This window comes from Thermothielavioides terrestris, chromosome 2 (genome assembly GCF_000226115.1).
Source record: "Thermothielavioides terrestris NRRL 8126 chromosome 2, complete sequence".
Classification (NCBI taxonomy): Eukaryota; Fungi; Ascomycota; class Sordariomycetes; order Sordariales; family Chaetomiaceae; genus Thermothielavioides; species Thermothielavioides terrestris.
In genome coordinates this window covers 6,993,162-7,021,079 of record NC_016458.1, presented here as the reverse complement: position 1 = coordinate 7,021,079, position 27,918 = coordinate 6,993,162, and the positions used below count along the sequence as shown (strand labels likewise).

At 58.4% G+C, this 27,918-nt stretch overlaps 5 protein-coding genes across 5 annotated transcripts; 2 read left to right on the top strand and 3 right to left on the bottom strand.

Annotated features, from left to right (window-relative positions):
- Window positions 1–464: 464 nt before the first annotated feature.
- Window positions 465–2,370, bottom strand: THITE_2115245 (uncharacterized protein). The gene is made up of 4 exons (XM_003653096.1): window positions 1,840–2,370; window positions 1,522–1,753; window positions 1,229–1,459; window positions 465–1,105 (listed from the first exon to the last, which is right to left on the bottom strand). Exons 1-4 carry the CDS (start codon window positions 2,232–2,234, stop codon window positions 773–775), a joined length of 1,191 nt encoding a protein of 396 aa, XP_003653144.1. The 5' UTR covers window positions 2,235–2,370; the 3' UTR covers window positions 465–772.
- A 4,416-nt stretch (window positions 2,371–6,786) lies between these two features.
- Window positions 6,787–15,828, bottom strand: THITE_161226 (uncharacterized protein; the record flags this gene model as incomplete). The annotated part of the gene is made up of 5 exons (XM_003653095.1): window positions 6,787–10,852; window positions 11,194–11,277; window positions 15,147–15,304; window positions 15,375–15,597; window positions 15,697–15,828. The coding sequence occupies 5 exons, from the start codon at window positions 15,826–15,828 to the stop codon at window positions 7,019–7,021; spliced, it is 4,431 nt and encodes a 1,476-aa protein (XP_003653143.1). The 3' UTR covers window positions 6,787–7,018.
- THITE_2088283 (uncharacterized protein) lies at window positions 15,169–16,020 on the top strand (the record flags this gene model as incomplete). Its single annotated transcript, XM_003653094.1, has 1 exon — window positions 15,169–16,020. The coding sequence occupies one exon, from the start codon at window positions 15,169–15,171 to the stop codon at window positions 16,018–16,020; it is 852 nt and encodes a 283-aa protein (XP_003653142.1).
- Window positions 16,021–17,044: 1,024 nt separating this feature from the next.
- On the bottom strand, window positions 17,045–18,879 carry THITE_2144300 (uncharacterized protein; the record flags this gene model as incomplete). The annotated part of the gene is made up of 7 exons (XM_003653093.1): window positions 17,045–17,188; window positions 17,222–17,404; window positions 17,753–18,105; window positions 18,255–18,483; window positions 18,564–18,608; window positions 18,676–18,725; window positions 18,798–18,879. 7 exons carry the CDS (start codon window positions 18,877–18,879, stop codon window positions 17,045–17,047), a joined length of 1,086 nt encoding a protein of 361 aa, XP_003653141.1.
- A 1,073-nt stretch (window positions 18,880–19,952) lies between these two features.
- On the top strand, window positions 19,953–26,398 carry THITE_2115240 (uncharacterized protein). Its single transcript, XM_003653092.1, has 2 exons — window positions 19,953–20,733; window positions 20,799–26,398. Exons 1-2 carry the CDS (start codon window positions 20,185–20,187, stop codon window positions 26,259–26,261), a joined length of 6,012 nt encoding a protein of 2,003 aa, XP_003653140.1. The 5' UTR covers window positions 19,953–20,184; the 3' UTR covers window positions 26,262–26,398.
- Window positions 26,399–27,918: the final 1,520 nt, after the last annotated feature.

Sequence of the window (27,918 nt, the reverse complement as noted above, 5' to 3'; positions counted from 1 at the left end):
GTGAGAAATGAATTCAAGTAAAAAGGGGAGACGGGGAAGAATCGCTTGACTGCGCATGTCTTCTGGCAATGGGACATGCACAGTATAAACTCCGTAATTACCGCGGAGAAGAACCGCTTGAACTGAGCAACCCCGTTCCCCCCCAGTAAGCGCTCTTCCACATGCCCCCGGTCCCGCGGCACCGGGTGCGGACCGGACCTGCATGAGATAAGATGAGAGGGAGCCATCGGCCTGCTTGGCGGGATCATGGATCGCGCGCAGTCCCGGTTTCAACACCGTTCAGGGGGCCGCACGCGGGTTTACTTTGGGAATCTTCCCAAGAGGGGGACGGACAGAGATTTGGGGGTTGCGTTATTCCGTGAATCTGAATGGACGAACTGCGCGGAGAGTACGAGGCAAGCCAAATCAAGTCTTGATAACAGCGAGAGGGGGCGGGGGGAAGGCAGAGGAAAAGAAGGAAGTAAGATTACGAAAGGAACAAAGTGCCAGTATGAAGAGTGAAAAGAGAATTGGACACCAAGTCAATTCGTCGCTATCATGACTACAAGGTAAGGTACCTTGATCCTGGCTGAGAAAAAGAAAAGAAAAATGAAATAAACCTGACTCGGCGACTCGCCGAATGCTTCGGTAAAAAAACAGTTGTTGCAAAGTGAGCACCAAGCTGCCGAAAAGAGGAAGCGAGGTAGTGTAGCTTCCCCACTCCCCCAAATTTTGACCCCTAACCCTTTCCGCAAACCGCGCCTATTCACGGTTTCATTACCCCCCATCCCTTTCACTGCGCAAACAACACAAAGTTAGGCTGCCCGGGGACGTCGGCCTCAGCGACGGCCTTGCCGAGCTTGCCGGAGGCGACGTCGCGCTCGAAGACGACGACGCGGGCGTCGTCCTGCAGCGCGGCGGCGGCGCGCGTGCCGTCGCTGTTGAACGAGAAGTGGCGCGGGTTGACGCCGCCCGCGGGCGCGGTCTGCACGAGCGTCAGCGCGCCCGTGGCGGCGTCGACCGCGTACGTGATGAGCGGGTCCGACGGCACCGTCGTGCCGTTCGCGAGCGTGTACTGCAGCGAGCGCTCCTTGCGCGACGAGAGGGTCAGGAAGCGGTGGTCGGGCTGGGGCCGGGTTAGCGGCTGCTGGACTACCTAGCTTTACGGGACGGTAAAAAAAAAGGAAAGGGAAACGAGCGGAAAGGTGTGGGAGAGGGGGCAGGAAGGTTGAGGGGTAGCAAAACCTACGGAGAGCGTAATCTCGGCGGCGGCAGTGCCGGCCGGAAGGGTGCTGTTGTTGCCGTGGGTGTTGGACTTGTGAAATTGGGTAAAGCCGAGGGTCTGGTCGTCGTTGTAGGTCACCTCGAAGCCGAAAAGGAGATTCGAGAGCTCGCAGACGACGTAGAGGAACGTCTTGGAACCCGACTTGAGGAAGGCGGCGTGCCTGGGACCGGTCCCGCGGTCGAACGTGTGGGTTTTCTGCAGATGGGGTAAGTACTTTTCTTTTTTACCAATCCCGAGGTGGGGTCTGGGATACGCACCGACTCGGTGAGCTGGAGCGTCGTCTTGTTGACCTGGAAAGTGCGGAGGAGATCGGCACCCAGGTCGGGGAAGAGAAGGAAGTTGCCCGTAGGGTCAAGGACGGCCTCGTGAGGGCGGGCCTGGTTCTGAGGGTCGCTGCGGTTGTCCGCGGGCTTGGGAAACACCTCGGTCAGGAGCGGCACGATCGCCGATGGATCGGTAATGTTGAAGGTGTTGATGCCGCCGCCGGCGCTAGGGACAGTTAGTTACCGTTGAAGATGCAGACGAAGAAGAGACCAGGGGTGACAAAACGCAGGCGGAGACAGCAAAATACTCACTAGTCGGCAACAGCCAGGCCCCGGCCGCCGTCGCCGTAGACGATGGTGCTCACGGGACCCCCGACCGTCTGGCCGTCGCTGAGCCTGGTAAGATTAAGGTCGGAGCCGATCTTGAGCGAGTAGAGAGTACCGTTATTGGCATCCCAGGCCTCGTTAACGCAGTAGAGAATGTCGCCGACTTGGGTCAACCAAGACGGATACGAGCCGCAGCTGGCCGAAGGGTCGACAACAGATTCTAATTTTGCCGCGCCCAACTGGAGCGTGTGGACCGAGCCGGCGACATCCCCGGCAGGGTACGTCGTGACGTACAGGAGAGGCGATCCGGAGCAAGGGGCGGCACTGGCCAGCCGGAAGCCGCCGAAGAGAGCGGCGGCAACGCCGTGGGCTGTCCGCATGTCGGTTTAGGCCGGGTAGGTGTGGGTACGGTGCTAGACGTAGGTTGGTGCGGTAGTATGTAGGACCTGGAGTCGGTGATTGGGGGTTCCTGTCTGGGTGCTTGCAGCGTGTAAGTGATGCAAGTGAGCGACGAATGAGGACTCTGTATGCTGTCGGAATAGTATGCAAGACTCCCTCGAAAAAGAATGTCCGACTAAACGCAGCAGGTTACGATCTTCGCAGACTCCAGGCTCCTCTGCCAGGACGGTGGGAGCGTCCTTCTAATAAGACCCTCAGGGACTGTCGGCCGTCACATCGGGCCTGGCAAACGGGAACAATGGGGGCTTCCGGGCCGCATCCTTCAAAGCCGGCGGGCTCAGTTGACAGGCAACAGGGGCTTTGTTCGGACCATCACCAGGCGAGAAAGATGTGCGCTGGACGGCTCGTTGGGGCGCTGATGGCATCATCCGGGGCCCGCGGGGCCGGAGCGATCTGGTGGCCAACCGTTGGTGGATGACAAAATCAACACCTCACAAAGCCCCTTACGCCGAGCCCTTTGCCCCTTTGCGGCAGAGCAACAATCAGGGAGCGGGAGGATGCTGTGCCTCGTTCCGCATGGTTGAGAGCGGGCGGAGAAGAGGCTTGCAGCGGTACTGAGCAGCCGCCCAGTGGGAATCATGGAACTGTTCGGCTGCCAGGCGTTTAAACTAACTTCACTTAAAGCCCAATCTATCCCGGGCCGGTCGGGGCGGGGGAACAAAGCCCCGAGCCCAAATGGGCGCTTGGCAGGAGAGCCGGCAACCTGGGAAAGCAAAAGCCATCGGTGAGTTGGCTGGCGAGTGTTCGAGGATGAGACAATGCACGAATGCAAGAATGCACCGATTGCCAGCCAAGGCTCATGCCGTGGCAGCAAACGTTTCTTGTCCAATCCTTTGCGCTGCCTGCTGAGCGATGAAGGAAGAGTGAAGGACTGCGGTGGGCGGGGCCCTGCCAAGACCCCACACGGCCGGGCGGGCATGCAGGGGCGCGGCAAACGGCTGCCTGGCTGTGGGTGTGACAAGCGTGGAGAAAGCGGGGAAGGGAAGGCCGCCGCTCTTCCTCAACAACTGTCAACAACTGAATTGTCCTGCACGCGGTCGGCCTCGATGACTGCCGGACGACAGATGATGCAGTCTCACACGTTGTCGCTCTGAAACCAGCGCAGGTGAGCGCAGCTTTACCTGGGTACCTCAGGTACTTGGACTAGTCTGGTGGATGACCGCCAATCCGCCAATCCGTCCTCTCTTTCCTTCGCATTTGGCCAGAGTTCGTTCGTTCGGGCAGGTCAGATATGCTCGCCGTCGTCGGTCAGTTGGACAGCGGCAGCAGCAGCGGCAGCGGCAGCCATCGCTCTCCGCGTCAGAGCTTTGACAATACACGGGCTGCTCCGGACACGTCCGCTTGGCCAGCCGGGCCCGGAATCATGGGCTCAACGGATCTTATCTGATCTCGCAGCCAGCTCCGCAAGCCAGTGGCCAGCAGCCGGGACACGGACAGATCGAGCCACCTGGCATTCTCAGGCGAGCCGCGGTACACTCTCGCCGCGGCTGCATGCATCCCTCGGCACTGCGTCTCTCCCTCCCTACCAAGGTAACCCTGAGGTCCAATGCCGAGAAACTGTGCGCAGAAACGCTCCCTTCTCGGCTGTGTCTTGGAGCAACCGCGTCCCGATCAGGCACAGGCCCTACAGAAACAGCTGCATATGTGATGGAAAAAGGAAAAGCGAACCTGCTGGAGCGCCGAAACTGGCTGGCCTCATTGTCGCCCCATGGATCCCGTCATTACTCCCTGCGACGGCCCCGGTATTGCTAAGATTGTGCGCCCGGGATGCTCAAAAGCCAAGGCGAAGCTCAATCTGAGGCCAATATGGCTGTCCTTGACGGAGGAGGTCAGGCACGTGGCAGTAATCATCAAGCTTCTTGTCCACCCTTCGAGCTGTTTACTTCGACTTGTCTCTTAGGCTGTCCATTGAGGTGACTACCACAATAACTACCCTACACATTAACTAGAGGTATTCCGTAGGTGGGCAGTAAAACAAGCTCCGAAGCTGGGACCTCCTAAGTCACGTTCAGCCACAGTCGCCTCCAGCGCCTCTTGCAACCCCGCGGGAACGAAGCTACGATGGGGTGCATCGCAATATGCGGTACCGCCATCAACAACCGTCTGGCTGGATCCTGAATCACCACAGCTCGCGACTTCGCTGGCCGCTGCCCTTCTTCACCTTCCTCTTTCATCGCCCGCACGGCTCATGGCCTGCGTGACTGGGCCGGCCCCTGCAATTGCTGCCGATTCAGTTGGCAGTACCAGAAAACGACCATGTGCGTCTCTCACGCGTGTCTGGTTCATGTCTCACTGGTCCACCAACTCGCACCAGTCTCTCCGTTTCTTGGCCAAACATCAAAGCAACGTCCAGCTCAAAGAGCGCCAGGCCCTGCTTCCCCACCTCGCCCGGCAGTGTTCTGGCACCAGAGCTGCGCATACACTAGCTCGTCACAGTACACACACTACTCGAGTAGTGTCTAGTTACACTTGTACAGCGGATACGACAAGGTTGGAAACAAGAACGTCTGAGCGCTTCCAGTCGTCCGCCAGAAAACGGTCGCAGAACACACCAGTCTGGTCCTTAGCGCCGGGAGTTGCACAACCCACTGCGACCTCGCCCACCCACCGACATTTTATCCGTCGTCTTTAGCCGCTGCCAGCGGCATGGTGCGACCCCACAGATGCCCGAGCTTCAACACAACTTCGCCCTGACCATCACCCTCTCCCATTGTTGGTTAGCCAGACCGCAGCACGCTGTGGAATAGTTACAGGCGGTGTATCCCCTTTGGTCTCTCGGCACTTGCACCACTAACACCATCAACGCCCCTCTCTCCCTTCTACTTCTGCGCTGGGATCCCGTCCGTCCGGCCCAGCAATTCGTTGCTTTCGGCGCCGGCGTCGTCGGCAACTGGACGAGGCCGTGGCAAGCACGCAGCAGTCTTGGCAAAGTCCACTTCAGCACGACGATCACCCAAATTCGGACAAGGGCGTTTGTCTCCTCCCGCGCTAGTGTAGGGGGCCCGGACGCGCTAGAACTCGCATGGAAGCATGGAACATTGGCCCCAGCGACCGGGGTGAAGGGTGTCCTCGACGACTCAAAGTGCCTGTGCTGTCTCTCCTGCCGTGTGCCGAGGACGTGCGTCCAGAGTAAGACACTTTCCCATGCCCGAGTTAGCCAGTGTAAGAAGTAACTAGTAGCTTAGTATGCGGCATGCCTGATGCCAGTCCGGTATGGGAATGATACACGACCACAGTGACTCCCTGCCTATGTATACACCCTCGTGCGCATACTGTGATACATACATACATACAGAAGTGGCTGTTGCGGATCTCAGGGGAACTGCCCGGCCCCGTGTTACTCGTGCCATATCCCGGTGCTGTGCGAGTATAGTGTAGTAAGAGAAGTGAGGGGGCATACACGGCATCCGGACGCATCTTCTTTCAGCCTTCCCGTAACCCGACTTCCTCTGGATTGTACTTCCACTGCGTAAAACCGGGAGGTCTGCAAGACTCGGTCGGGGAGGGGGTGAGGACAGGTTACAGACAGACCCCGAAGGGCTCAGATATCCCCTAGTTTGCTAACTACCTGGTTGTACAATCAGGCACTGTGATGGCTGGCTGGCATGCATTGCATTGCATTGCAAACTAACTAGGTATACACTACATACACAGTAGTTATCCAGCCTTTCCATTCCATGTGCCCGTTCCAGTCTGCTCCCTCGCTGCCCTGCCTTGCCCTTGTCCTTGCCCTACCCCCTGTTTGTACCAGCTAACTACACTCCGGATGCCGAACACCCTTCAAGAGCATCCATACCCACCGTACCGGACCTTTGCTCCACACTCGGAACCAAAGCAAACACTACACTACACAGTACACTATCCCTCTCATCCCCCCTCGAAAAGGGGGGGTCGATTTTAGACCGCCACGGGCGCCCCAGCCCTCTCTCGTCACATGTACACTACACAATACAGTATGGGAGGAAGGGTGGGTGGGGGGGGGGGGTCAACCAGAGAAGCCACAGGGTTACTGCCGTGTGCGGGCAGCAGAAAAAAAAAAAAAAAAATGAGACCGTTACCTTGATCCAGGAACGCGACGGCGCCATGTAATCATGCCATGTCATGTAATGCAGGGACAAATGCTACATACTGTGTACTGTGCTATCCCTAACTTGAACAAACCCCCTTCTGCCTGTGGCCGCCGGCCTTGACTTGCTGTGTATGCTGCGTCTTGTGTGTGGTGTGGGAGTTATGTACGTAGTCTCTGTGTGCTCAGAGGCGAAGACAAAAAAACGGAGTGAGTGGGCAGGCAAAACAAGCGGTCCATGCCTACACTACGCGGTGACAAGGTGGCCGCCACGGTTTACGTTGAGAGGGCATGGGAGGGAAAACAGACAGCCAGCCCGAAAGCGAGGCAAGCACAGCAGGCACGGCCACTTGAGAGGCAGGACAGTTGATGAAGACTTCATGAAAGCTTTGTTTGGCATGGAACATCCGCTGCAAAGAATTCTATTGCTAACGCTAGCCTCTCAACGCAATGCAGCCGGCAGAAAGAAGCCCACAAAAGCAGCTGCGCTGTTGCTCATGCTAGAGACAACAACTGTGTGTCCCGCTGCGCCTCCTCAAGTCCGCCCAAACGCGGATAGAAGCAAGGCAAAATGGAACGAAAACAAGAAGCAAAATTGGGGGTATCGACGAAATGCCAGTAATCGTGATGGCTAGCGGATTAAACTGAACCGTTCCCGTCACCCGAATCCACGCTCTCTATCCAGCCCCTGACCGCCTGGCGCAGTGGGCTTTCCCTGTCCCTCGCATCGGTGCGATGCGCACTCGGTCCCTCCGGCTGCTGCTGTAGCTCCTCCCTCTCGGCGATCACATCCTGGATGATGTCCTCCAGCGCCGACAACAGCACAGTCTTGCACTGCGACCGCGGCACCTCCTGCGGGCCGGCCGTGACCGCCAGCTCGTGATGCGGCCTCTGCCGCTGGGCCTGGCCTTGGGCCTGGCTCTGCCCCTGGCTCGGGCAGGTGCGCGCATCGGACGTCGCCGGCAAGCTGTCGCGCCTTTCTGTCGGCGCATGACCTTCCCTCTCCCGGCGCTTGCTCGTCGACCGGGATGAGCTGGTCGAACTGACCTTACTGACGGTGGTGTCCGTGCCGGCGGCGGCGATGACCCGCTCTACCGCGTCGATCAGCACGTCGTCGAACACGACGATGGGCTCCTCGATGAATTCCTCCTGCAGCTGCACCTCGGTCGGGGAGGGCGGGTCCGCCGCTTGCGTGGCCGGCGGCGCGGTACTGTGCGTGTGGGAAGAGGACGGCGTCGTCGGTGCAAGGTGGGAGTTCCGGGTTGCTGCACCGGACTGCTTCACTTTGACCAGGCGACGGTAACGTATGCGCGTAATGGTGAACGTAGTTGTGTCGGCCACGATGGCCGACGTGACATCGACCCATCTCTCCCTCGAGTCCTCCTCCGATTGAGCGCCGGCGAGCAGGGGCGGGGTCGGTTCAGCGCGCATCGACGCCTTGATCTGCTCGAGGACGCCGTCCTGAGCCGGCAGCGCCTGCAAAACGAAGTCCGGATGGTAGTACTGGAGCCAGCCGGCGACGTTGAGCGGGACGTCTCCATCGGCGGCGAACCGGAATGAGTGCTCGAAGGCGTCCAGGCCGGTGCCGAAACCCGAGGCGGACAGATAGCCGCTGCTAGACGGCGAGCTCACGGCGCTCTCGAAGGAGGTGATGAAGTCGGGTAGCGGAACATCCACATCGATAACGCCGTCATCGATGTTAATCGAAGTTTTCACTGAGGACTCAAAGGCTCCTGATGGGTCCGGGGTCCGCTGTGTTTTCGGCACGACCTCGGCTTGCTCGGAAAGCCCCAGAGGGTCTGCAGATGCTCCGGGTGGAGGAGGTGGGAGATCTTTGGGGCTCGGCGGGGCTGGGTTGCCGCGCGCATCTCCGGACTGGCGATCACCCGCCGAACTTTCGGCAGTCGCGGCGGCAGATGCGAGCTTCGGCGAGGCTGTGAGAGAAGGCTTTCGTGCCTTGGCAGGCGACCCGGGAGGGCCTCCACCCTGTCCTTCATTCGGCGCTGGGGGGTTGCTCGCGGAGCCTCTCCTTCGTGCGCTCCAAAGGCCGCTAATAACGCTCCATCTCGAGCTCTGCCGTCGCTCGCCAGTCGCGGAGCTCTGAGACCCCGGGCTCTCATCCCTGGTGAGCCGCTTCAAGTCATCCGCGGCCACGCTGTTGCTGCTCCCGGGACGGCCTTGCGAGAAGATCTCGGGTCGGTGAACCGTGGAGAAGTGCGGAATGCTGGTTTCTGGGGTGATGGTCGCGGTCGTGGCGGCACTGCTCTTCCTCGTGTTTGGGTCGCTCCCGCGGATAGGCAGATGGCTGGTGCGGATCGAAGCAGCATCCGAAGCCCGCCTCTCGTGTCGGGCCTCCATGCTCAGGTGGGCTAGCGGAGGGGGCACAGCGCCCGCTCGCGCGCTGTGCGTCTGTAAGCTGAGGTTGCGGGAGTGTGACGGCATGCGCGAGCCTGTACGGCGGTTTATCTTCCTCCGCAAGGACTCCTCCTTGAGAATGGGGACGACGAAGGACGGGGGCGACTGCGACAGGGCGCCCAGCGACGCCGGCGTGCTTGGCCGGTGGGCTCTGAGGGTCGGCAGCTGTTGCGAAGCTGGCAAGAACGCCGACAACAGGAAGACCAACCGTCGTGCGGCTATCTTGTTGTCGCTCAGAAGAACCGTCCGGGCGGGCAGCAGGGTGTCTTCCTCGGACCTCCCTTTCTGCTGCTGCTGGAGGAGATGGCGACGCCGATACGACGGCGGACTCAGCGCCTGGAGCCAGTCGGTATGTGTTGCGAGGAATCCCGTGAGCAGGTTGAAGAAGAAGAACGCCTGTTCCTTCCCGCCGGCCCACTTGGCCACCCAGCGAGCCTCCTCGCGCCAGATGGGCCAGCGGTTCTGCCCCGTGGTCACGCGAGAGGCTCGGATGCCCGCAACGATGCGCGTCTTGGCCGCGTCAATCTCAGAGCCAATGGTCCGATTCTCCAGCAAGCAGTTGGGAAGCAGCGTGATGTGCTTCGCGTTCGTCTTGGGCGTCTTGAGCGGCTGAGCGTCGTCGCCACGCCGTCCAGATGCCGTCGAGCTCCGGGCCAGCTGGAGAGACAAGGCCGGAAGCGGGTCCGGTGATGCAAGGTCGGCCTGCCTGAGCATCGTGAAGAGGGTAGTGGCAACGACAGATTGCAGATGGCTCAAGGTCCGCATGATGATGTCCCAATGTTGCGTAATGGCGTCAATCTGGTCTTCCATATCGCTGCCATAACTCGGCTCGAGCGCATCGGCTCCACCGTACCCTCCTTGGCCGACCAGCGTCCAGCCGGAGCGCCGGGCGGAACTGAAGGATGATGGGAAGGAGTCCTGCTCGGCATACGAGCTGGGCCCTTTGAAAGCCGACCGCGAGGTGGCCGGCGTGGAATGCGCGGGCGAAGGGGGCAGGGTAATGATGAGGGCCACGGCGTACATGGGGGTCCTCTTCTGCCTCGGCTGGAACTTCTTCTTCTGGGTCTTGTCTTCTTCCACGCTCTGCGCAGACGGGTAGCCCGTGTTTTCCTCAGAGATGGCCCCGTGGAGAGGCGGCACATCGCCGCCATCGAGTGGGAGGTTGACGGGGAACAGCCGCGTTATCAGCACCTTCTTCCGGTCGTGGGTCCGACTTGCCCCGCCGGCCGAAGGCGGTGCTGGAAAAGGCGGAGGGTTTTCGGACGAGAAGGACTGCGAAAGCCGGCTTGCCCGCATCGTAGACCGGCCCAGTGAGCCACGGCCGTCGCCGAGCCCCGAGGCGGTCTCGCTCTGGCGGACGTCCGAGGGCACGACGTGAACCTTGGTCGAGGTCCCCTTGTATCCCATGAGCTCGGAGTTGCCAAATATACAACTCGAAAAGGTGGCAAGCTCCTCGCGGTACTCGCGCCAAGCACGCTGCGACTCGCTCTCGACCAATCCCTGGCTGCGGCTGTGGACGGATGGCCTCCTGTCGAAGGCGCCCTGCCGAAGCTTGGGGCTGCCCGGCTGGATGACGACTGGGCGCTGCGAATAACTGACGCTGGGCTTCCGCGGCGAGATTGGGGCCCGGCGCGGCTCCTGGACGGAATACGAGCCGGCTGTGGCGGACGGGCGATCTATGGAAGCGGACGGAACGTGTGGGGGAGGTTGACTGTCATACAGGAGAGAAGCGGCGACCGAGCTCAAGGCGTCCTGCATGATGATGATGCGGACATCACGGACGTCGAGCTCGGTGTCGGCATTGTAGTCGAAGGCGGCAGTCAAGGAACCGGTGGGCGTCGTGGCACCGCTGGACAAGGGGTACAGCTGGTTGGCGCGGTTCTCATACAGGTCCTGCGGATCGGGAAAGAGCAGGTGCCGTGTGTGGATGTCTTCCTGGACCGACTCGAGTGGGAAGGGTCTTTGCGCAGAGGCCTGGGGTGCGGGCATCGCCCCGGAGCCGGAGGCAGCGCCGAGATTGAAGAGCTTCCCGAGCATCTCCAAGCGCTCAACGGGCAGCTGGGAAGATGGGGCAAAGGAAGTTGTCAGCGACTAGAATCTGGTTCGGCGGTTCAAATGACGGCCACGCGCCGGATAAGCATCATCGCGCCTGGGGTCGGAGGGGTCGCCATGTGTGAGATGCAATGGTGAGAGGGGAGAGAGCGGCAGAATGAGTAAGGGCCAGTGCTTGATGAAGCGTTGAATGGCATGGCACGTCTGGGGGAGGATGAAATGCCCTGGGAGCTTCAGTTCGGAGGTCGCAAAGCCGGTGAAGAGGTCGCGGGGTCCAGGTTTGCGTCGAAGGAGCAGCAAACTCAGCGAACCACAGTCCCGCTCGGTTCGGTCTCGTCAATGCTCACCAGGCTGAGAACTCGAAGCCGGGTGAGGGCCAAACGCGAAGGCTGGGCGAGGCACCGGGCCAGGGCCAGGGCGAGAGCGAGAGCCTGCGTTGTCCGGAGCGACGGCGAACAGCGACAGACGCCGCTGCGGTCTCGATACCAGGGCTGGGGTTGGCGAGACGGACCACTCGGTGGTTAGGTTAGCTTATACCGACGGCGACCGCCAGCTCTGGTACTGTTTTAATGGACAGCCCGCTGAGTGGTGCGCTGTTATTAGCATCAGGATGGCATCCACAACAAGCGGGTTCTGTGAGCCCTGCATGTGGAGAACGCACCGAAGATGACCAGGCCTCGGCTCCAATTTGGCGACCAGTCAGCGGCGGTCACCCTGGGGCGAAGTCGTCGAGAAAGCAAAAAGCAAAACATAAATGAGGAGGGACGAGGCGGGACGAGGAGGAGCGACGACGGAGAGTCTTGACCAAAAAAACCCCGCTCTCTGCTTGCCCAGGTGCGCCAGAGCCTCAAGCTTGCTTCACTCAATTGTTTGCCAGCATCAAATCGCTGTCGTTGGGTTTTGCGGGGCCCCCAGGTCCAGAATGGCGGTGACGACAGAATGGAAGCGGCGGCGGTCCCAGGCCAGGCCGTGTCGTGTGCAGCAGGTGGGCGGGTCCCGCTCGGGACCTGTTGAGCCTGCCAAATCGAGGCGGCTCGAGACGAGGACGCTGCAGGCCAAGTGGGGCACGCCGCTGCGCTCTGCACGTCCGCCTGCCGCCAATCTCCATCCTCGCGCCGGTTGGGCAGCAGAGGGCTGCACAGACCAGCCAGCACCTAGTGTAACGAACAGGAATTTTGGCCTGAGCAGCAACAGCAACCGTGGGCAGCCGGCACATTCCGTCCAGACCGGGCGGCAGCGACCGCAGGTCACCGCCTTTCCCCTCATACTCGAGTTGCCTTGCAGGGAGGGGGTGTCAGACAACAGTGTCTCAGTCATCCTGTTTGTGCCCCAACATACTGTTGGAAAATACATCGTTACTTTAGCACCTATTTAGCAAATGCATGTAGCAGAGAACAGTATCTTGGGGCAGTTTTATCCTGAGCCTATCTCAATGATATTGTCTTTTTTTCATTATGTTCCTTGAATATATTGTTGAAGGCCTAACATACTGTTGTAATCTATGTAAAATACGGAAAAGTGGAAAAAAACAAGGCACTGAGCGTACCTACCTGGTAATTGTTACTGAGGGTTACTGAGGGTACGTACAGGTTGAACTGTTTTTTTTTTTTTCTTTTTTTTTCTACGGGCTACAGTTAGGATTGAACTGGGGACCTCGCAAAATGGATCTACGATTTTACAACCAGGCAGTCACAGTCAATTGAACTACGAGGCAGGAACTCTACGAGCGCGCGTTGGAAGCGGGAAGGAACTCGGGTCTATAGAGCTGCAGTACAGTAAGGACGTCTGGAATGGATCCGCTCTGTTTTTTTACAATAGCCTGAAACTGGAAAAACAGAGTGTTGGCCTGGACAAGACTTTCCTTACCATTTCAAAGCTCCAATTGTATTGACATTATGTTGGATGAACACTCTGATGAGGTAGTTTTAGTCTGTTGGGTTCAGTAGCCTTGTTCTAGCCTGTTTTGGCATTTGACATCCTGTTGTAGGAAATACAGTATGTTTGAAGGCGAACAGGCTTGTATTCAAATGTTGTATGACACCCCCCTCCCTGCAAGGTGGATTGCTTTACACCATAGCTAACGTTGGCCAACTACATCCACGGCGCAGACGAGAACGCAATGCATTGGAAGCTTGGATATGCAGGTCTGTCAACTCAGGCTTGGATGAACATCCATCCGGCACGTGCGGGTGAGAAGCTTGAGGAGCGCAAACAGCCAGGTCTTGTCAAGCTTGCTCTCACCGGAACTGCTCTTCCCAATGCATAGAAGCATTTCTTTTCTCTGCGATACCAAGGGTAGTGTGTACCGTATTTTGCAGTAATCTCCGCCCAGAGCACGGCTGCTGATGCTACCTAGTAAGGTCAAAGAGAGTTAGCCTCGGCGTGGTTGCAGTGCTGCGGCCTGTCTGACTTGCTCCGTTGCCCGTCCGAGCCGTCCTCGGAATGTCGCACCCGCACGTCTAATGACTAAAACAAAGAAGGTTCTCACGGCTCCAAAGAGACGATGAAGTGTGGTGGGAAAGGAGTGGTCAGCATCTAGTGTATTCCCCTTCTTCCCAAAGTACCTGTAGCAAGCTCCTCACCCCGTTTTCTCCCCCCTGCCTTAGGTCTTTGCATCCTGGCAATCGTCGTTCAAAATGGACGGTACTGAACTCAGCAATTCACAACCCTCGTCATCCCCCGAGGCATCACCAGATAACGGTATCGGTAGACGCAACGGGGTTGCCCTGAGGAACAGGGGCTAAAGAAAAATTTCCTGAGCTTCAAATCAAGCAGCCCTCTGTCATAACCGCGTAGCTGTCATCACTGGAAACACAGCCTCGGTTAGAGCTGGAAAAGGCTCCTAATTGCGTTTGCAAGAGCAAGCGTCGTCCAAAGGTTTCACACACACACACACACACGCACAGGGTGCCGCGATGAAAGAACTTGAGCTCTCGAGACACCGAGGGCTGCCTAAAACAGAAGGAAGCGTACGTGATGCCATCCTGATGGGACTGCAGCGCCGATGTGATAGCAGTGTCAAGGTAAAGCTAATTTGCAGTAGGTGGCCGACGCAGAGAGAGCAACGGGCACTAGGTAGTCCGAACTGCTAATCGCGATGACCAGAGCCCGCCCGTCTGGATTCAAACCTTCTGATACCCAGCCGTGCCCAGGTGCGCCGGGTGAGTAATAAACCGTTAAGCTCAGAGCATGAAGTTCTCATTCTTCCACTGGCACTGGTTAAATGGCGTCCGGGCCGCGGAAAAGGGGGGAAAGGGGGGGAGGCGAGATCCCGGGTCTAACCGCCAAGATTCTATCTATCCAACGTCACTACGTCGCAAGTACACGTTGACTCGGCCATGTCACCGCTTGTAGAAAATACACCACAACCAGCTCCCGCGGCACACTATCGAGGTATTCAGGGTCAATGAGCTCACGATTATGCCCAAGATTGTGATCACTACTCCGCATAGATAGGTACCTAGTCACCTAGGGTTTTACTGGCGCTGCCGAGGGAGCACATCATCTGTGACTTCATAACCGCATCATCGAGGTGCAGTAGTTGACCTTCTGAGTCCAAGGCAGACAAAGGAGCACAAGAGGATCCCCATGGCCGCAGCCACTTTCACTAGTTTTATTTCTTCTGGAATACAGACTGCCAATCAGATCGCACTTCTCCGGTCCGTAAACTCAGCATGGAAGTAATTGACCGGGCTGCAGAATGGTGGTTACGTTGGCGGGCGAGGAGGGCCCGCGCCAGGACACTGCCTCAGCCCCCTGACGCTCCAGCAGCAGAACCAGCGGCAAAAATCCAAGATTCCTGGCCTGTCGAAGACCAGCCGCCGCCCTCCTATTCCTGGCCAGGCGGAGACGACTATCACCTCTCTCCGGAGACGCCGGGCATAACAAAGCGAGCGAGGTGTCACCTGCTGGCACTTCCCAAGGAGATCATCTTGACCGTTGCCGAATCCCTCGCCCCACACGAGGCTATCGCACTCAGCCTCAGTTGTCGTGCCCTGCATCAACTAAAATCGGCGAGTTCGAAGTGGACGCGTTGGGGACAGGACGTTGTGGCCACGAGAACCGTGGAGGCCTGTAACAAAGCGGACTATTTCGCCGCGCCGGATGAGGAGGAACGGTGGCGGCTGTTGAAGCTGCTTGCCAGAGACCTCCAGTCAAGCCACGACCTATGCTACTTCTGCCGAATCCTGCATCGACTAGTGGCCCCTTCTTCGGCTCTGGGCAGGACTCGGCAGGCAAAAACAGCATGCGAATGGCAAGAGCACACTGGGCCTTGCTGGTGGGGTTTCAAACGACTCACTTTCCGGGACGCGCACTTGGTCATGGAGCAATACCGCTCGCGCGAGTTGCCCGAGGCCGAGCCCCTGCGCTTGCCCTCGCTCTCGTTTTCGACCGAGTGGAGGAGGCACCCAGACGCATGTTTCCAGCGTCCCGCGGAGTCATCGAGGTATGACCTGGCTTTTCGGGGCAAGCACGTTAAGCTGGACATGGAGGCGGCAGTCGTCCGCGGGAAGCTGGTTGTCCACACGGTCCAGCGACTCCTGATTCCTCTGCGAGACCGGAAGCCCCTTAGGTCGGGTTGGTGGTTGGGGCGGGGCCTGATTGTCGACCCGCAGTATCATGGGTTCCAAACATGCCGGCACGAGCACCCCTACTTTCCGCATCGTAAGACAGATCTCAGACTCTGTCCTCGCCGGCAGGTGGAAGGCCAGCTCGGTAATCACTGGCTGGCTATGTCCTCCCGGCAGGGCCTATTGAGCCGGGTGTGCAACAAGCGCGTTCCAAACATTCGCAGGATAACGAAGGGCGAATGCAGCTACTGCCCGACAAAGTGGGTGCTGACGACCTACGATCATGCGATCGGAGGCGTGGAGGCAGTTGTCGACGTATGGCAGAATCTGGGAGACTGCAGATCCCCGCTTGATCCTGGCTGGTCCTTCTGCTGGCAAGCTCCGTGCATGAAAGGCGGCAACGGAAGGCATATCTGTTCGGGTTGGAGCAGCAAGGCAGACCTTGGCTCTTTTTCACCAGCAGCGCACCAACGTCTCCAAGAGTGGAAGACGGCAAATGCGATAGAGCTAGATGACGAGACGTGGTGCCACCTGCCAGTGGGAGAGAGCGCTATCAGGCACCCGTCGGCCACAAGTGTCATGGCCTGTTGGAGGAAATTGTGAATTGGGTATTTGATGACCTCTGCCGGAAAGACGTACTGGTGATCAAAGCTACCAGCGGTGTTGCCACTACTGGAAAGAGGGAGGGTGACTACGATACGTGCAGCTGCCCCAGCGTCTTTCGAGAGATTGTAAACGTCCTTACAGCCTGCCGTTCGAGTGAGTCGTCGCGACGTTAAGGACCAGGGATGGCAGGTAATTCCATGTCCGTGGTAGCTGACGCGCTTGGAAAAAAAAGAAAAAGAAAAAAAAAAGAAAAAAAGAAAAAAAAGAAAAAGAAAAAGAAAAAAAGAAAAAAAGAGAAAAAAGAAAAAAAAAAAAAAGAAGCTGAGCATCGACCATGAATGAGACAGGAAGTTACTCGAGATGTTGAGGCTTCTAAGCACAAAAGTCGCACCAACCGCAGGTTCTGAGATCCGTATAGGCTCGGCCTGATGAATTGATGCTCCTTGGAATAGCATGATAAAGTCATCGTTGTTATCTTTGAAGATTGATAATCTCTTGAGCCCTCTGTGGCAATGCGCCTCGATGATAATCTGATAGTCTGCATCTTTCAGTCTGAGAAGCGTATATGCGGTTATGGCGTTGGGGTTGGTGGTTACTTGATGGTAATTTGATTAGGTACTTACCGTCGTCGTAGCACTGTTGTTCCATTCTATCGCATATTTGCCATGGCTCATCGACCATACATTCCAGAGGAATGGCACGGCTCAAGGGGAGTAGGATGTAAGTTCCATGTTGGAGACGGAATAGAGTAAACCGTCTGCTTTGCACTAGAGGTAAAGTACCTAAGGTATCCTGCCTGCTTGATGGCACCAACGGCGTGCGTGGGATCTGGGGATCCGGATCTGCGCGATGCCACGGTAACACACTCGGACCAGTGTTCACAGCATTACTAGAGCAGGAAGCGGAGCCATGATATTCAAATAGTAATCTTCATCCTTGTAGATACCAGCACCTGCTGCCGGCGAACCCCCCGGGCACCTCTTCTATCCTCTTCCCGCTAAGCCTAGCAACCCAACACGCCTCACACCTGGACAAGCGTGTTGCAGCACATGAGATGGTCGCATAAGCCCTTGCCGCACATGATCTGACACGGCGCATGCCTCTTCCCACCAGCACCACCATTATCACCGCCACCAGCACCATCGCGAGGGACGGGCTCCCGCGGCTCAACCGGCGGCGAAGCGGCAGCAGGGAGGACCAGCTCCGGCTGCAGGGTCGTCGAGTGGATGCCGTAGGCATGCAGACACTCCCTAATTGTCTTCGCCTTGGCCATGAAGCTCGAGACGTCCGGGTCCGAGACGGTGATGTGGGCCGAGGCGATGGCCTTCTTCTGGTCTAGCCGCCAGACGTGCAGTTCGTGCACTGACTCGATGCCGGGGATCTGGAGGACCCGGGGAACGGAGGGGGGTGGTAGTTAGCATTTTTGTTGCTTTGCGCTTCTTTTGATTTCTCTCTCTCTCTCTCTTTCTCTCTCTCTCTCTCTCTCTCTCTCTCTCTCTCTCTCTCTCTTTCTCTCTCTCTCTCTCTCTCTCTCTCATTTTTTTTTAGTTTCTTTTTCTTTCTTTCTTTCTTTCTTTCTTTCTTTCTTTCTTTCTTTCTTTCTTTCTTTCTTTCTTTCTTTCTTTCTTTCTTTCTTTCTGTCTTTCTTTCTTTATTCCTTTTTTATTCTCTTCAGGGGGTTGAGAACGGGGGAAAACGGTTGTAGGGCAGTATCGTAAGCAGCACTTACCTTCTCGATGTCGTGTTTGATGTCACTCAGAAAGACTCCCCGTGGCGCGCTCTGCAGCAAGATCTCTCCGCTGTGCTTGACGAGAGGCAGCGCTGAGAAGAGGATCATGAACGAGATGCCCAGGCCAACGGCGGGGTCCGCGTAGAATCGGCTGGGGGAGGACGTGAACCAGATGATAAGGGCAGCAATGATGACGCCGATGTTGTTGATGGCGTCGCCAACCACATGGAGCAAGGCGCCCATCATGCCAAGTTCCCGTCCAGGAGCTTTGAGGGAGTGGCTAACATGCCGATGGTTGGCATGGAACTCGGAAGCAGACCTCTTCTCCACGCGGCATTCGGATTGGTCGTGGTCTTGATGGAGGCATTCTCGCCCCAACGCATCCTCAGATTCATATTCGGCTTCTGAGTCTGGGACATCGTCGTGAGCATGATGGTGGTGCTCTGCACGGCTGTGTAAGTTCCATGACCTTCGACACACGACAGCTCCAAGGTAGACTGACCGTGAAGAAACGCAGCGGTAATGATGTTCAAGCCGAGACCGACGCATCCTGTGATGAGGACCATCTTTACATTGTCGATCTCCTTGACCGCGATGAAGCGCTCAATGGACTGGAGGAAGATGCTGATGCCGAGCGCGAGCAGGAACGAGCCGTTGAAGAAGGCCCCAAGCAGCCGGGCACGCTGCCAGCCAAAGGAGAAATCTTGTCGGAATTCGGGCTTCTCCGAGATCTGAGGGGAGCCAGTCAGTCGACGACCTAACTGGCGTGTTCCAAGGCGCTTATCTCCCAAGCTGGACAAGATAAACATACTACGATGGACGTCAGGGTCACAACGAAGCTAACGAGATCGTTCAACTAATTGGCGAATCGGTCAGGCTTCCGATGGAACGGCCAGTTACCAGGTTACTAGGAGATGACCCACGTAGTGAAAGGCATCGGCCAAGAGAGCCAGACTGCTAGTTCTGAAGGCAACTGGGATACAGATACAATAACATCAGCTACTGATTTGCCTTTCCTGGAGGAAGAATCGGTCATGCCACCAACCTGCGAGCTCGCACGCGAAGAAGGCAAAGGAGATGGCGATAGCCGCCGCCATTTTGTGCTTGTCGGCGAGCTTGAACGCCATTGTGCGAGACATTCGGTTGGTGACCGGCCGCGGGCTAGGGGATGTCGCGGGAGCTCGGTTTAGTGTTTCCTATCGACTGGTTGGGAGTTGAGTATCATCCACGGCATTTATAGTCCTGGCTCTCCTGTGAGAGTTTGCTGGGAATACGCCCGGTGGCCAACGGTGTAGCTGTGACTGCCGCGGGAACTTGGTGGCTTCTGCAAGGGAGGCAAAGCACTGCCAGAGAACAACAAAAGGCAGGGCCTGCTGAGAATGAGCAAACCGGAAACCTGCCTGGTTATTCCGAGCGGATCTGCAGACCCAGGTGGTGGTAGTTCTTTGAAGTTCGGATCCTCGGGGAGCTCGGGTGGCCGATGCACAGGCCTTTCGGACCGGGGACAAGCTAGTGTACACTAGAACGGGTGAGGTGGAACAGAGCCCAGCAAAGGAGAAAACCGGAGACATGCTGGGAGAAGTGGATGGGAATGAAACTGGCGGAGAGCCAGCTCACCCAGGCATCGAGAAAGCGAATGCCGCCCTCATTGACGCCTCCGCGGTCTCTGACAGCAGCGGCAGAACACGAACACGTAGCTGCTGTTTTGGACAGGGGTAAGTTGTCGAGGTCTTTGGCAAGCGGTCTGCCCTCGAACAAGTCACAAAGAAAGGGGTTTCACCGGCCCAGTCGGAGGACGTCCTGTGCCAATGGTTTGTCTGTATGTACATAACTCATCCATGCACGGTTCAAGGGTCTGGCACCGGAACTGCGCGTCTCATGTGGGCAACACTGCCCTCGTTAATCGCAGTTGAATGACGGAGCTGCATGATTCTCACATCCAGCCGTGTGAAGCAACGCGCCTTGTGATCTCATACACTGGTCTTCTTTGTAAGGATCGAACTTGACATGTCGGATGTGCGATGCCGAGACAAGGGAAACAGCAAACATTGGGCATGATTGCCGCTGTGTCCAGAATTCTCTCCGTCGGGACCGGACATCTTGGGAGAAGGCCCACAACCTTATTTGCCGGCAGGCAGGCATGGCTCGTGCATGGATGGACTAGGTCTGGAAGGCTAGCTGTAACTGGAAGGCGGTGGAAGTTGGCTGTGGATCTCAAACGACTTCTGCCGGCCATGGCCATGGGATAACCTCACCTGGTCCAAGCTTGACGATGTCACGCCAATGGTAGTCGAGCTGCTGCTTTGGCTGTCTCCCATCGTTCCTGCCTTCCAAGTTGTTGACAGTGATTGACACACTGCGCTATGACCAGTCCAAGGCAGCAGTCTCTTATTTTTTGTCGAGCCTGGGATCAATGAGCACGGACAGTCTCCATGTCGGCTCGCAGTGCCTCATCGGCTGTTTCGCCGAGGGCGGCCAAGCAAGGCCCAAACCCACCGGACCAGACCCATGTCCGCCAGATCAGCAGATCGAGCGCTGACCGGCTTCTCGAAACCACGTATTCGAATTCCCCTGGCGATACCACCTCTAGCAGCTCTACCGTCCGCGAGCGCCCGGCATCTCGCCTGCGCGCCGAACGACGACGATGGACCGTCACCGTCAACGAGTCGTTTGCCCGCGACGAGGTGCTGCTGAACCTCGACCTGGTTGGCGATGACATCGGACCCGGCCGCCTCGTGGCCATCGACGTGGTGAAGGCCGACGCAGACAAGCCGGCACAGAACCCGCACCACAAGCAGCAGCACCTCCAGGAACGCAAGGATGGGTCGTGTGCCGGTTGCGCCGAGAGGCGCTACATCTGCGTGGCTAAGGACATGCCTAGGGAGCTGAAGGCGCGGTATCCTACCGTCGAGGTCTACGTTGCCAAGCCTATCGCCGACGCCTTTGGCATGAGGAAAGGCACTCAGGTCACGCTCACCCCGGTATGTGCGCCAACAGCCATCGCCTGCCCACCCCTGGTGACCTGTCATAGTGCTGAGACGTTCAGATCGACGCAAATAACCCTGCCGTGGAGGCGTCCCACATCGAGCTGTGCTTCAAGGACCAGTATCTCTCGAGAGCCGACATGTGGCGCATGGCCGTCGGCGAGCTGGCCCAGCGGACTGTCTACAAGGGCCAGATGATCTTGTTCCTGGGAACCGTCAAGGCGCAGGTCACCGCTGTCTACGTCGACGGGCGCAAGGTTCAGTCTGCCTTCTTCGGCCGCGACACCAAGCCCATCTTCCGTAGCGAGTCTGCTCGATATGTGCTCTTTATCCAGATGGCCCGCGAGATGTGGGACTTTGACCAGGACGGCTCCGGCGAGATCATGTTTAACAAGGTTGTCAATGGCTTTCTGCCTGCCCTATTTAAGAAGTGGGCAGCTATGAAGGTGAAACACCTTGTTACCATCGTCATGTTTGCGCGCGTCGAGTATGACATGGGCCTCTCCACCGAGCTGGCCAATGCTGCGGTTCACCATGACTACTTCACCGGCGTGCAGGCCTCGGGAGACCGCCATCCCTACAAGGACTTTTACCGTGTTGTCGTCAGCGAGATGGCGAGTGGGGAATGGACCAAGATTCTTCATCAGCTCAAGCGCGAGTTCAACCACTTGCGGAAGGATATCAGCACCGACCACCAAAAGGCGATGGCGTCTTCCACGTCTCCCCAAGACTCTGGCGAGCCAGAGCTGCTGCTGAACAGAATCAAGGCCGAGCCATCCCGAGCCATCCACGGAAATTTCTTGGAGGCCATCAACATGGCCTCTTCGATGTATGCCCACGACTACATCGACCGGGACTTGACGAGAACAGGGGTCTCGGTGGTTGTCATCAGCCCAGGCCCCGGCGTGTTCGAAGTCGAGTACGATGCGCTGCGCCGGACGACCGAGGCCCTTGTGGGTAACGGGATTGGCATTGACCTGATTTGCATTCCCAAGGTCCCACTCCATTCCGTGCCGCTCTTTCGGTACCGCAACCCGCACCATCTATCCGGCCGTGCTCGGCGCAAGAGCAAAGCAGACTTCAGCCACGGAAGCACCCCGAAGCAGACAGGGTTTGCATCCGGTAGTTACAGCAGCCTCGCCGGCTCGTACTCGCCAAGCAAGAGAATGGATGGGGCGCGCCCTGGTGAGCCCTCTGGCCCAGCTTCCTCGCAAGAAGAGTGGGTATCTGCCATTCCGCAATGGCTTCACGTCTCTTACTGGACCGGCGCCTCCGAAGAGGAATTATCATACCAAGGTATCGCTCTTTCCGTCTCGGACGCCATGCAGACTCACACCGGCGATGACTTTCCCATCCGTTGCCGCATGTATGATTTGCAGATGAGGAGCGTCATGGAGACAAACGAGATCGAGACCAAGCCGCTGCATACAGATCCCGACTTTCCTCTCAGCGCGGTCCTGGCAACTCAAGCCTCCAAACCGCACTATGACCTCGAGGGCAATGTCATCGTCAAGAACATGCGGGTGCCGGAAACGCTGTTTGACCACGTCTTCGGATTTCAGAGATTTGCTCCGGACAGGCACAGCAAACCGGGAGAGAGATCGTTGTGGAAGCAGCTCCAGGAATACGACGAACGTAGGGCGCGCCTGCCCTCCCGCCGAAGCTCGAGTCACCCCAGGCATGGCCGTGACCAAGATGAAACGCCCAGGCGTCAGGTTTTGGAGGATGCTACAGCTCTCTTCGGGACCTCCGTGACGGAGTCCCGGCCGTCATCAGCCCTCCAGCAGACGATCCTGGAGACTTATTCCTACTATCGCCCTGGCTCTGAGAGGCAAGGTGTCCTCTCGTCAAGTCGGAGAAGCATAAGCGTCAAGCCTAACAAGCCTTCGTCATCCAAGGCCCCGTCGTCTCCTGTCAAACCTCCCAAGTTCATGCGCCACATTAGCCTTGGTGACCGGGGATTCGGCATCGCCGCTCCGAAACCGGCGACTGCCGAGGTGAGCATGGAAAGCGTGGGCGCGTCCAAATCAGTGACGGCGTCGCGCAGCTGGCAGGATTTGTCGGTGACGCCGGCGAGACGGACGGGAGAGCGACCATCGTCATCCCATAGAATGACGGTAGGAACACCCACTCCTATCCAGTCACAGGCCGCCCTCTCGCCGTTTTCCCTTACGGCGGGACCTCATTTCCCCGCAGATCTCCCAGGCACGCCTACCAGGCCAGTTGCGATTAGGAACCAGCAGCTGGCAAGCGGGCCCTCCGCCAGCATGTTATCTGGCTCCATTCTTGCAACGACTCTCCGGCCGGAACCTGTTGGTCAGGACCGCGATATCAAGTACTCGAACGCCATCAGAGCAGAGGACGCCAAGAAGCTTTACAACTCCAAACTGCTTGCCGGTGCCATACCTGAGCTGCCATCTACTCTGTCGCCGGAGACGGCGCTGTCACCTTGGCTGACTGTGCTCAACCCCTCAAATCCGGACACGAATGATGTCGACATGGCCATGCTCTACAGCCGCTGGCAGCACGTCTTTCCGAGACCTCAGGAAATGAGGATCATGAAATGGAAGAGCCTGTGCTCCCCGGCCGCCGTGCCTCTGACGACGGAATATTTTCCTTCCAAGGCGCAGTTCGAGGCTGAGTACGAGCGCCAGCCCTACAACGTGTCTCAAAATCTTGATGATGAACTCCTGGAGGAGCCGAGGTCTCGTGACGAATTGCTACGGGAGCTGGTCAGCCTGCGATTTTGCCAGGGGTTCCAGATCGTCGTCGGCCCAGCTGTCGCGAGGGCCTTTGGCCAAAAGCAAGTCAGGGTCGCCGATATCTTCTCGCGGGATCACATGATGGAGGATGGCACTAGCATCTTCATGTCGGCCGGCAACACCATCCACCAGCTGTCGTGCGTCAACGGGAGCGAAGTCGAAGTGAACATCTTCGTTCGGAAGCCCACCGACTCGTTTCAGCAAACCTGTGGGGGTCCGCAGCTGTACAAACCGGCGATCCGGACCCTGCTGGATAGCGGCTACCAGACGAGCGAGTTTGATCTCGTCACGCCCAAGGCGGAGAGGAACTGGAATTACATCGACGCATCTGTTGCCGGCCACAACGACGAGCTGACGGAGCATCTCAGGTTCTGGCGTGCCAGATTTGTCCTGATTCCGATGACGGGCCGGCGCTCGTCTATTCCCGGGACGGGGGGCGGCGACAACGAAGAAGAGATCCGCATCGAAGGGATCAGAAAGCTGGCCCAGATATGGCAGAGACATCGCTACATCCCGCCCAGTGAACGGCGGCTCCAGGGCCCAGGGACCCGCGCGAAGAAGGGCATGAATCCGTTCGACATTGTGTACAAGACGGAGGACGCATCCGTTGTCATCGCTGCCGAACTGGAGACGCTGCCCCTTCTAGAGGGGCTGGACCGCAGAGGACAGCTCGTAAGAAGCGGCGAACGGTTCTCCAAGAAGAATCTCAACCTGGCCGCGCTCGCCGAGGCCATCCAGCAGCCGGTGGAGGAAGGCGGCGTCCGGATGCAGAATCGCAGATGGCACTTTCGGCTGCACTACAACTGTTTCATCGGGTCGGACATGACAAGCTGGCTGCTGGACAACTTTGAGGATCTCGAAGACCGCGAAGAGGCAGAGGCTCTGGGCAACCGCCTCATGGTCTCGGACGACAAGGAAAAAGAGGGCAAGAAGGAGGGCGGCGGGTTGTTTGTGCATGTCGAGAAGCGGCATCCCTTCAGGGACGGGCAGTACTTTTACCAGATCAGCAGCGAGTATGCGAAGCCGCATCCGCCCGGCTGGTTCAACTCCAAGCGGGGCCAAGGATCAGTACCGTCGACACCATTGGGGGAGCAGCCGCCGCGCGAAACGCGACCCAGCTTTTCCCGGCCGACGTCGATCCACGAGGAGAGCTCGCCGACGTCTGGCTCGACGACGCCCACAGCGACACCCGCGCCAACCGGCAAGAAGCCGAGGGTGATGCTGAGTAGGGTCATCAAGTATGATGTGGACCATAGAAGGCGGTCATACCGGCCCGAGGTCGTCGAGCTGCACTACGACAGGCTGCACAACCCAGACAACTGCTACCACTTCCGCGTAGACTGGATGAACGTGACGGCCAAGCTGGTGGAGGATGCCATCGAGAGCTGGAGCCGCGAGGCGGCGCAATACGGACTCCGGGTCGTCGAGGTACCCATTGCGGAAGCATGTGCGATCAGCGCCGTCAATCCGTTCCGGCGGCCGTACGTGATCAAGCTAGCAGTGCCGCCTCCAGACCAGTCCCCGATCACGTACTACGACCCGAACTCCTTCACGCCGCAGGCGCATCCCGGACGGCACTTTTACCAAAAGGCCATCCTGCGGAAGTTCGACTTTGTCCTCGACATGGAAGCAGCGTCCAACTTCCCCAGCGACGTGGACGTCTCGTACTCGTGGGGCAAGCCCGACTTCAAGTACACCCAGTACATCCACCGGTCGGGGTCCCTGCTAGCCGAGATCACCGACGAAGGCCACATCCTGCTGCTTGCCAACAGGCTGTACAGCAGCAGAGCTGCCGCGGTGCGGGAACGCGAAATGCAGAAGGAACTTCGCGGTGAGCAGCAGCAGCAGGGCGCTGGCGGGGGCGGCTCCGTCGGCAGCGGCACGCCCGGGCTGGGCAGCGGCAACCGCGTCATTACGCCAGGCTCATACACACCCTACGGCATCTCCAACAACCCGATTTCCTCGTCTGTCGTGCGCGACCCGACACCTGTCTCGTCGCCGGCGCTGAAACCGACCTCGGGCTCCTCCCTCCTCTCGCCGGTCGTCCGGCCGGCGCTCTCGGCAGCAGCGGGCGGCACACCGGGCAGCGCGTCGTCGGGCACGCCGGGCCAGGGACAGCCCAAGTTCCCGCCGACGCAGTCCGGACCGGCGGCAGCTTCCGCCGCTGGGGGCACCACGACGGCAACGACAACGATAACGACAACGACAGCACAGGAGCCGGAATGGATCAAGGACGAGCTGGAAGCGTTCTGCCGCGACGCGGAGGCGCTGGAGGCCTTCTACAAGGAGCTGCGGACCGCGGCGCCGGCGACCACGAGCGCGGGCGGCGCGGCCATGACGCCTGCCTTTGCCGCGGCGGACGTGAATTCTGCCTCGGCGGCTGGAATCGCGGGGGCGGTGCCCGAGGGGAGCATACCTGTGTTGGGCTTGCCGCCTGGGGTGTTGGCGCCGGTGTCGGCGGCCTCTCCTTTGGTGTCGGCGTCAGGGTCCGGGCCTGTGGTCGCTGCGGGCGCGGTGGATAGTGGTTCTCCTGCTGCTACTGCTGCTTCTACTGCTGCTGCCGCTCCGGCTGCAGGGGTGGGCGCTGGAGAGACTCAAAATCAGGGCGTGGCGGCGGGGACCGGTCCTAGAGCGGCCAGCCCCGGTCTGGCGCTCAGGTCGGCGTCGCAGCTGTTGAGGAGGGGCAGCTTGCAGTATGAGGGGTTCCTGGGCGGCTTGAGGAGCGTGGCGGGCGGGCAGGAGAAGGAGCGGGAAAGGGATTGAGGGTCGTCACTTTGCCCGCCGCACCGAGTATTCTGTACACTGAGTCACATCTTCGGGCCCGTGTCAGATGTTGTTTTGTTGCTTGGCGGCTTGACTACCACAGTACTGCGGAGCAAAGGCGGATTCACCGAGGAGATGCGGTGCTCTGTCCGGAGTAATTCGGTCCCGATTTACGAGGTATTGAGGGAACCAATGCGAACAGCCATCGTTGGCCGTGTCTTAGCTACGTAACTATTGCAATGCGTTTTGAGAGAACGTGCCTGAGCAGGGGCGCATGGCGGTCAGTTTGCCTGCTACGAAAACACAATTGTGCTGGTCAGGTGAGGAGTGCGGTATGTGTCGGCATGTCATTTGCTCAGGTTCCTGGCGGGTTGGCCTCACTAGCCGGGTGTTGCCAGCCAAACAGGCGACGGGAGGCCTCTCTCTTTCTCTCTCGGCAGTCTGAGCGGGGAGAAGCTGCAGGCCGCCCATCACACAGCGTTGCGGTATATACCGCGGGCTTGGCGCACCATTTTCGCTAGTGTTGTGTAGTGTAGATTAACTGTATACCGTCGCACAGCGGGCTCGTTTTGGGCGTTTTACTTTGGTTGGCCTCCCGGGAGAAACGGAGTTGGGCTTCCAGGTTGGCTTGGGCCTCCGTCTTCGCAGAAGGTGCCATCCATGCGAGGTGCCTGACGTAGCCACGCTCTGCAGACGTAATGCTCTGCAGACGTAATTCGGGCGTGCTTTTTGTCCGGCTGGGCTTGCGTACTCCATACCGAGCGAGGACAAGCGAATTTTGTTGGCCGGCGGTGACGGCTGTGGCGATCTTGTTCAGTGTAGGTAGAGTAGCATTTGCCATACTGCGGTCGGATAGTGTAGTGTACGGAGGGACGGTGCAAGCCGTCGTTTGTCGGAGAAGCAAACAGGCAATGGTTTTGAGTGGCTCAAAATGTTCAATTGGAGTCAGGGAAACTTTTCCGCAGGGGGGATCGCTCGGGCTTGGCTTGGCGTCATGGTCTCGGATTCGACTCGGAATGATGCTGGGTGCCAGCCAAGCCTCCGCTTTCGTAACAAGCGCTAACGGCCAAGGAAGGGAAGGCGCAGTGGAAGACGTAACTCTTATTCCCCCTTTCCCCTGGGAGATGGTGTGGCGCGACCTTTGCACGGATCCAAGGTGGCCCCGCCGAAGCGAAACGTCAAGGGGGCGCAGATGCTAATCTCCCAGAGACCGCCCCATCAAAGTGATTGTTGGATCGGGAAAAAGAGACAATCTTTGTTGCATGCCCCTTTGATGCAGCACACTTTGGCAGCAGCACGCGTTGGATTTTTCTCTCTTCCTTTCCGGCACGTGTTGGGCTTGCAGGACGGAGTGCAGCGCCGCGTTCATTTCCTGGGATGCCAGTTGTGTGAGAACACTGGGTTTGTTCCTGGAGCCAACTCAAACAACATCGAGGGCGGTGTGCCGCACACGCCCCATCCCCATCCCATGTGAGCGCCCCTTCAACCACCCCCAGGAGCGCGTATTCCATGGAGACAGTCCGCGCCCAAGCCCGATAACTAGCTTCTCACCTCATACCTGTTTCGCCCACGCAGCACGTTAGCCCCGAGGCGGTGCGAGTGCAACGCACGAAGCAACCTCACAAAGGCTACTCGCGGCGTGTGCCTTGCTAGGGGC

What these genes read in the sequence shown, in the direction of transcription:
- THITE_2115245 (XM_003653096.1), bottom strand. Translation starts at nt 2,234, where the DNA reads ATGCGGACAGCCCACGGCGTTGCCGCCGCTCTCTTCGGCGGCTTCCGG. An exon ending in CGCTCCAGCTCACCGAGTCG is followed by an intron (nt 1,460 to 1,521) that starts GTGCGTATCCCA and finishes CCCCATCTGCAG; the next exon opens with AAAACCCACACGTTCGACCG. An exon ending in CCGCCGAGATTACGCTCTCC is followed by an intron (nt 1,106 to 1,228) that starts GTAGGTTTTGCT and finishes ACCCGGCCCCAG; the next exon opens with CCCGACCACCGCTTCCTGAC.
- THITE_2115240 (XM_003653092.1), top strand. Translation starts at nt 20,185, where the DNA reads ATGTCGGCTCGCAGTGCCTCATCGGCTGTTTCGCCGAGGGCGGCCAAG. An exon ending in CTCAGGTCACGCTCACCCCG is followed by an intron (nt 20,734 to 20,798) that starts GTATGTGCGCCA and finishes TGAGACGTTCAG; the next exon opens with ATCGACGCAAATAACCCTGC.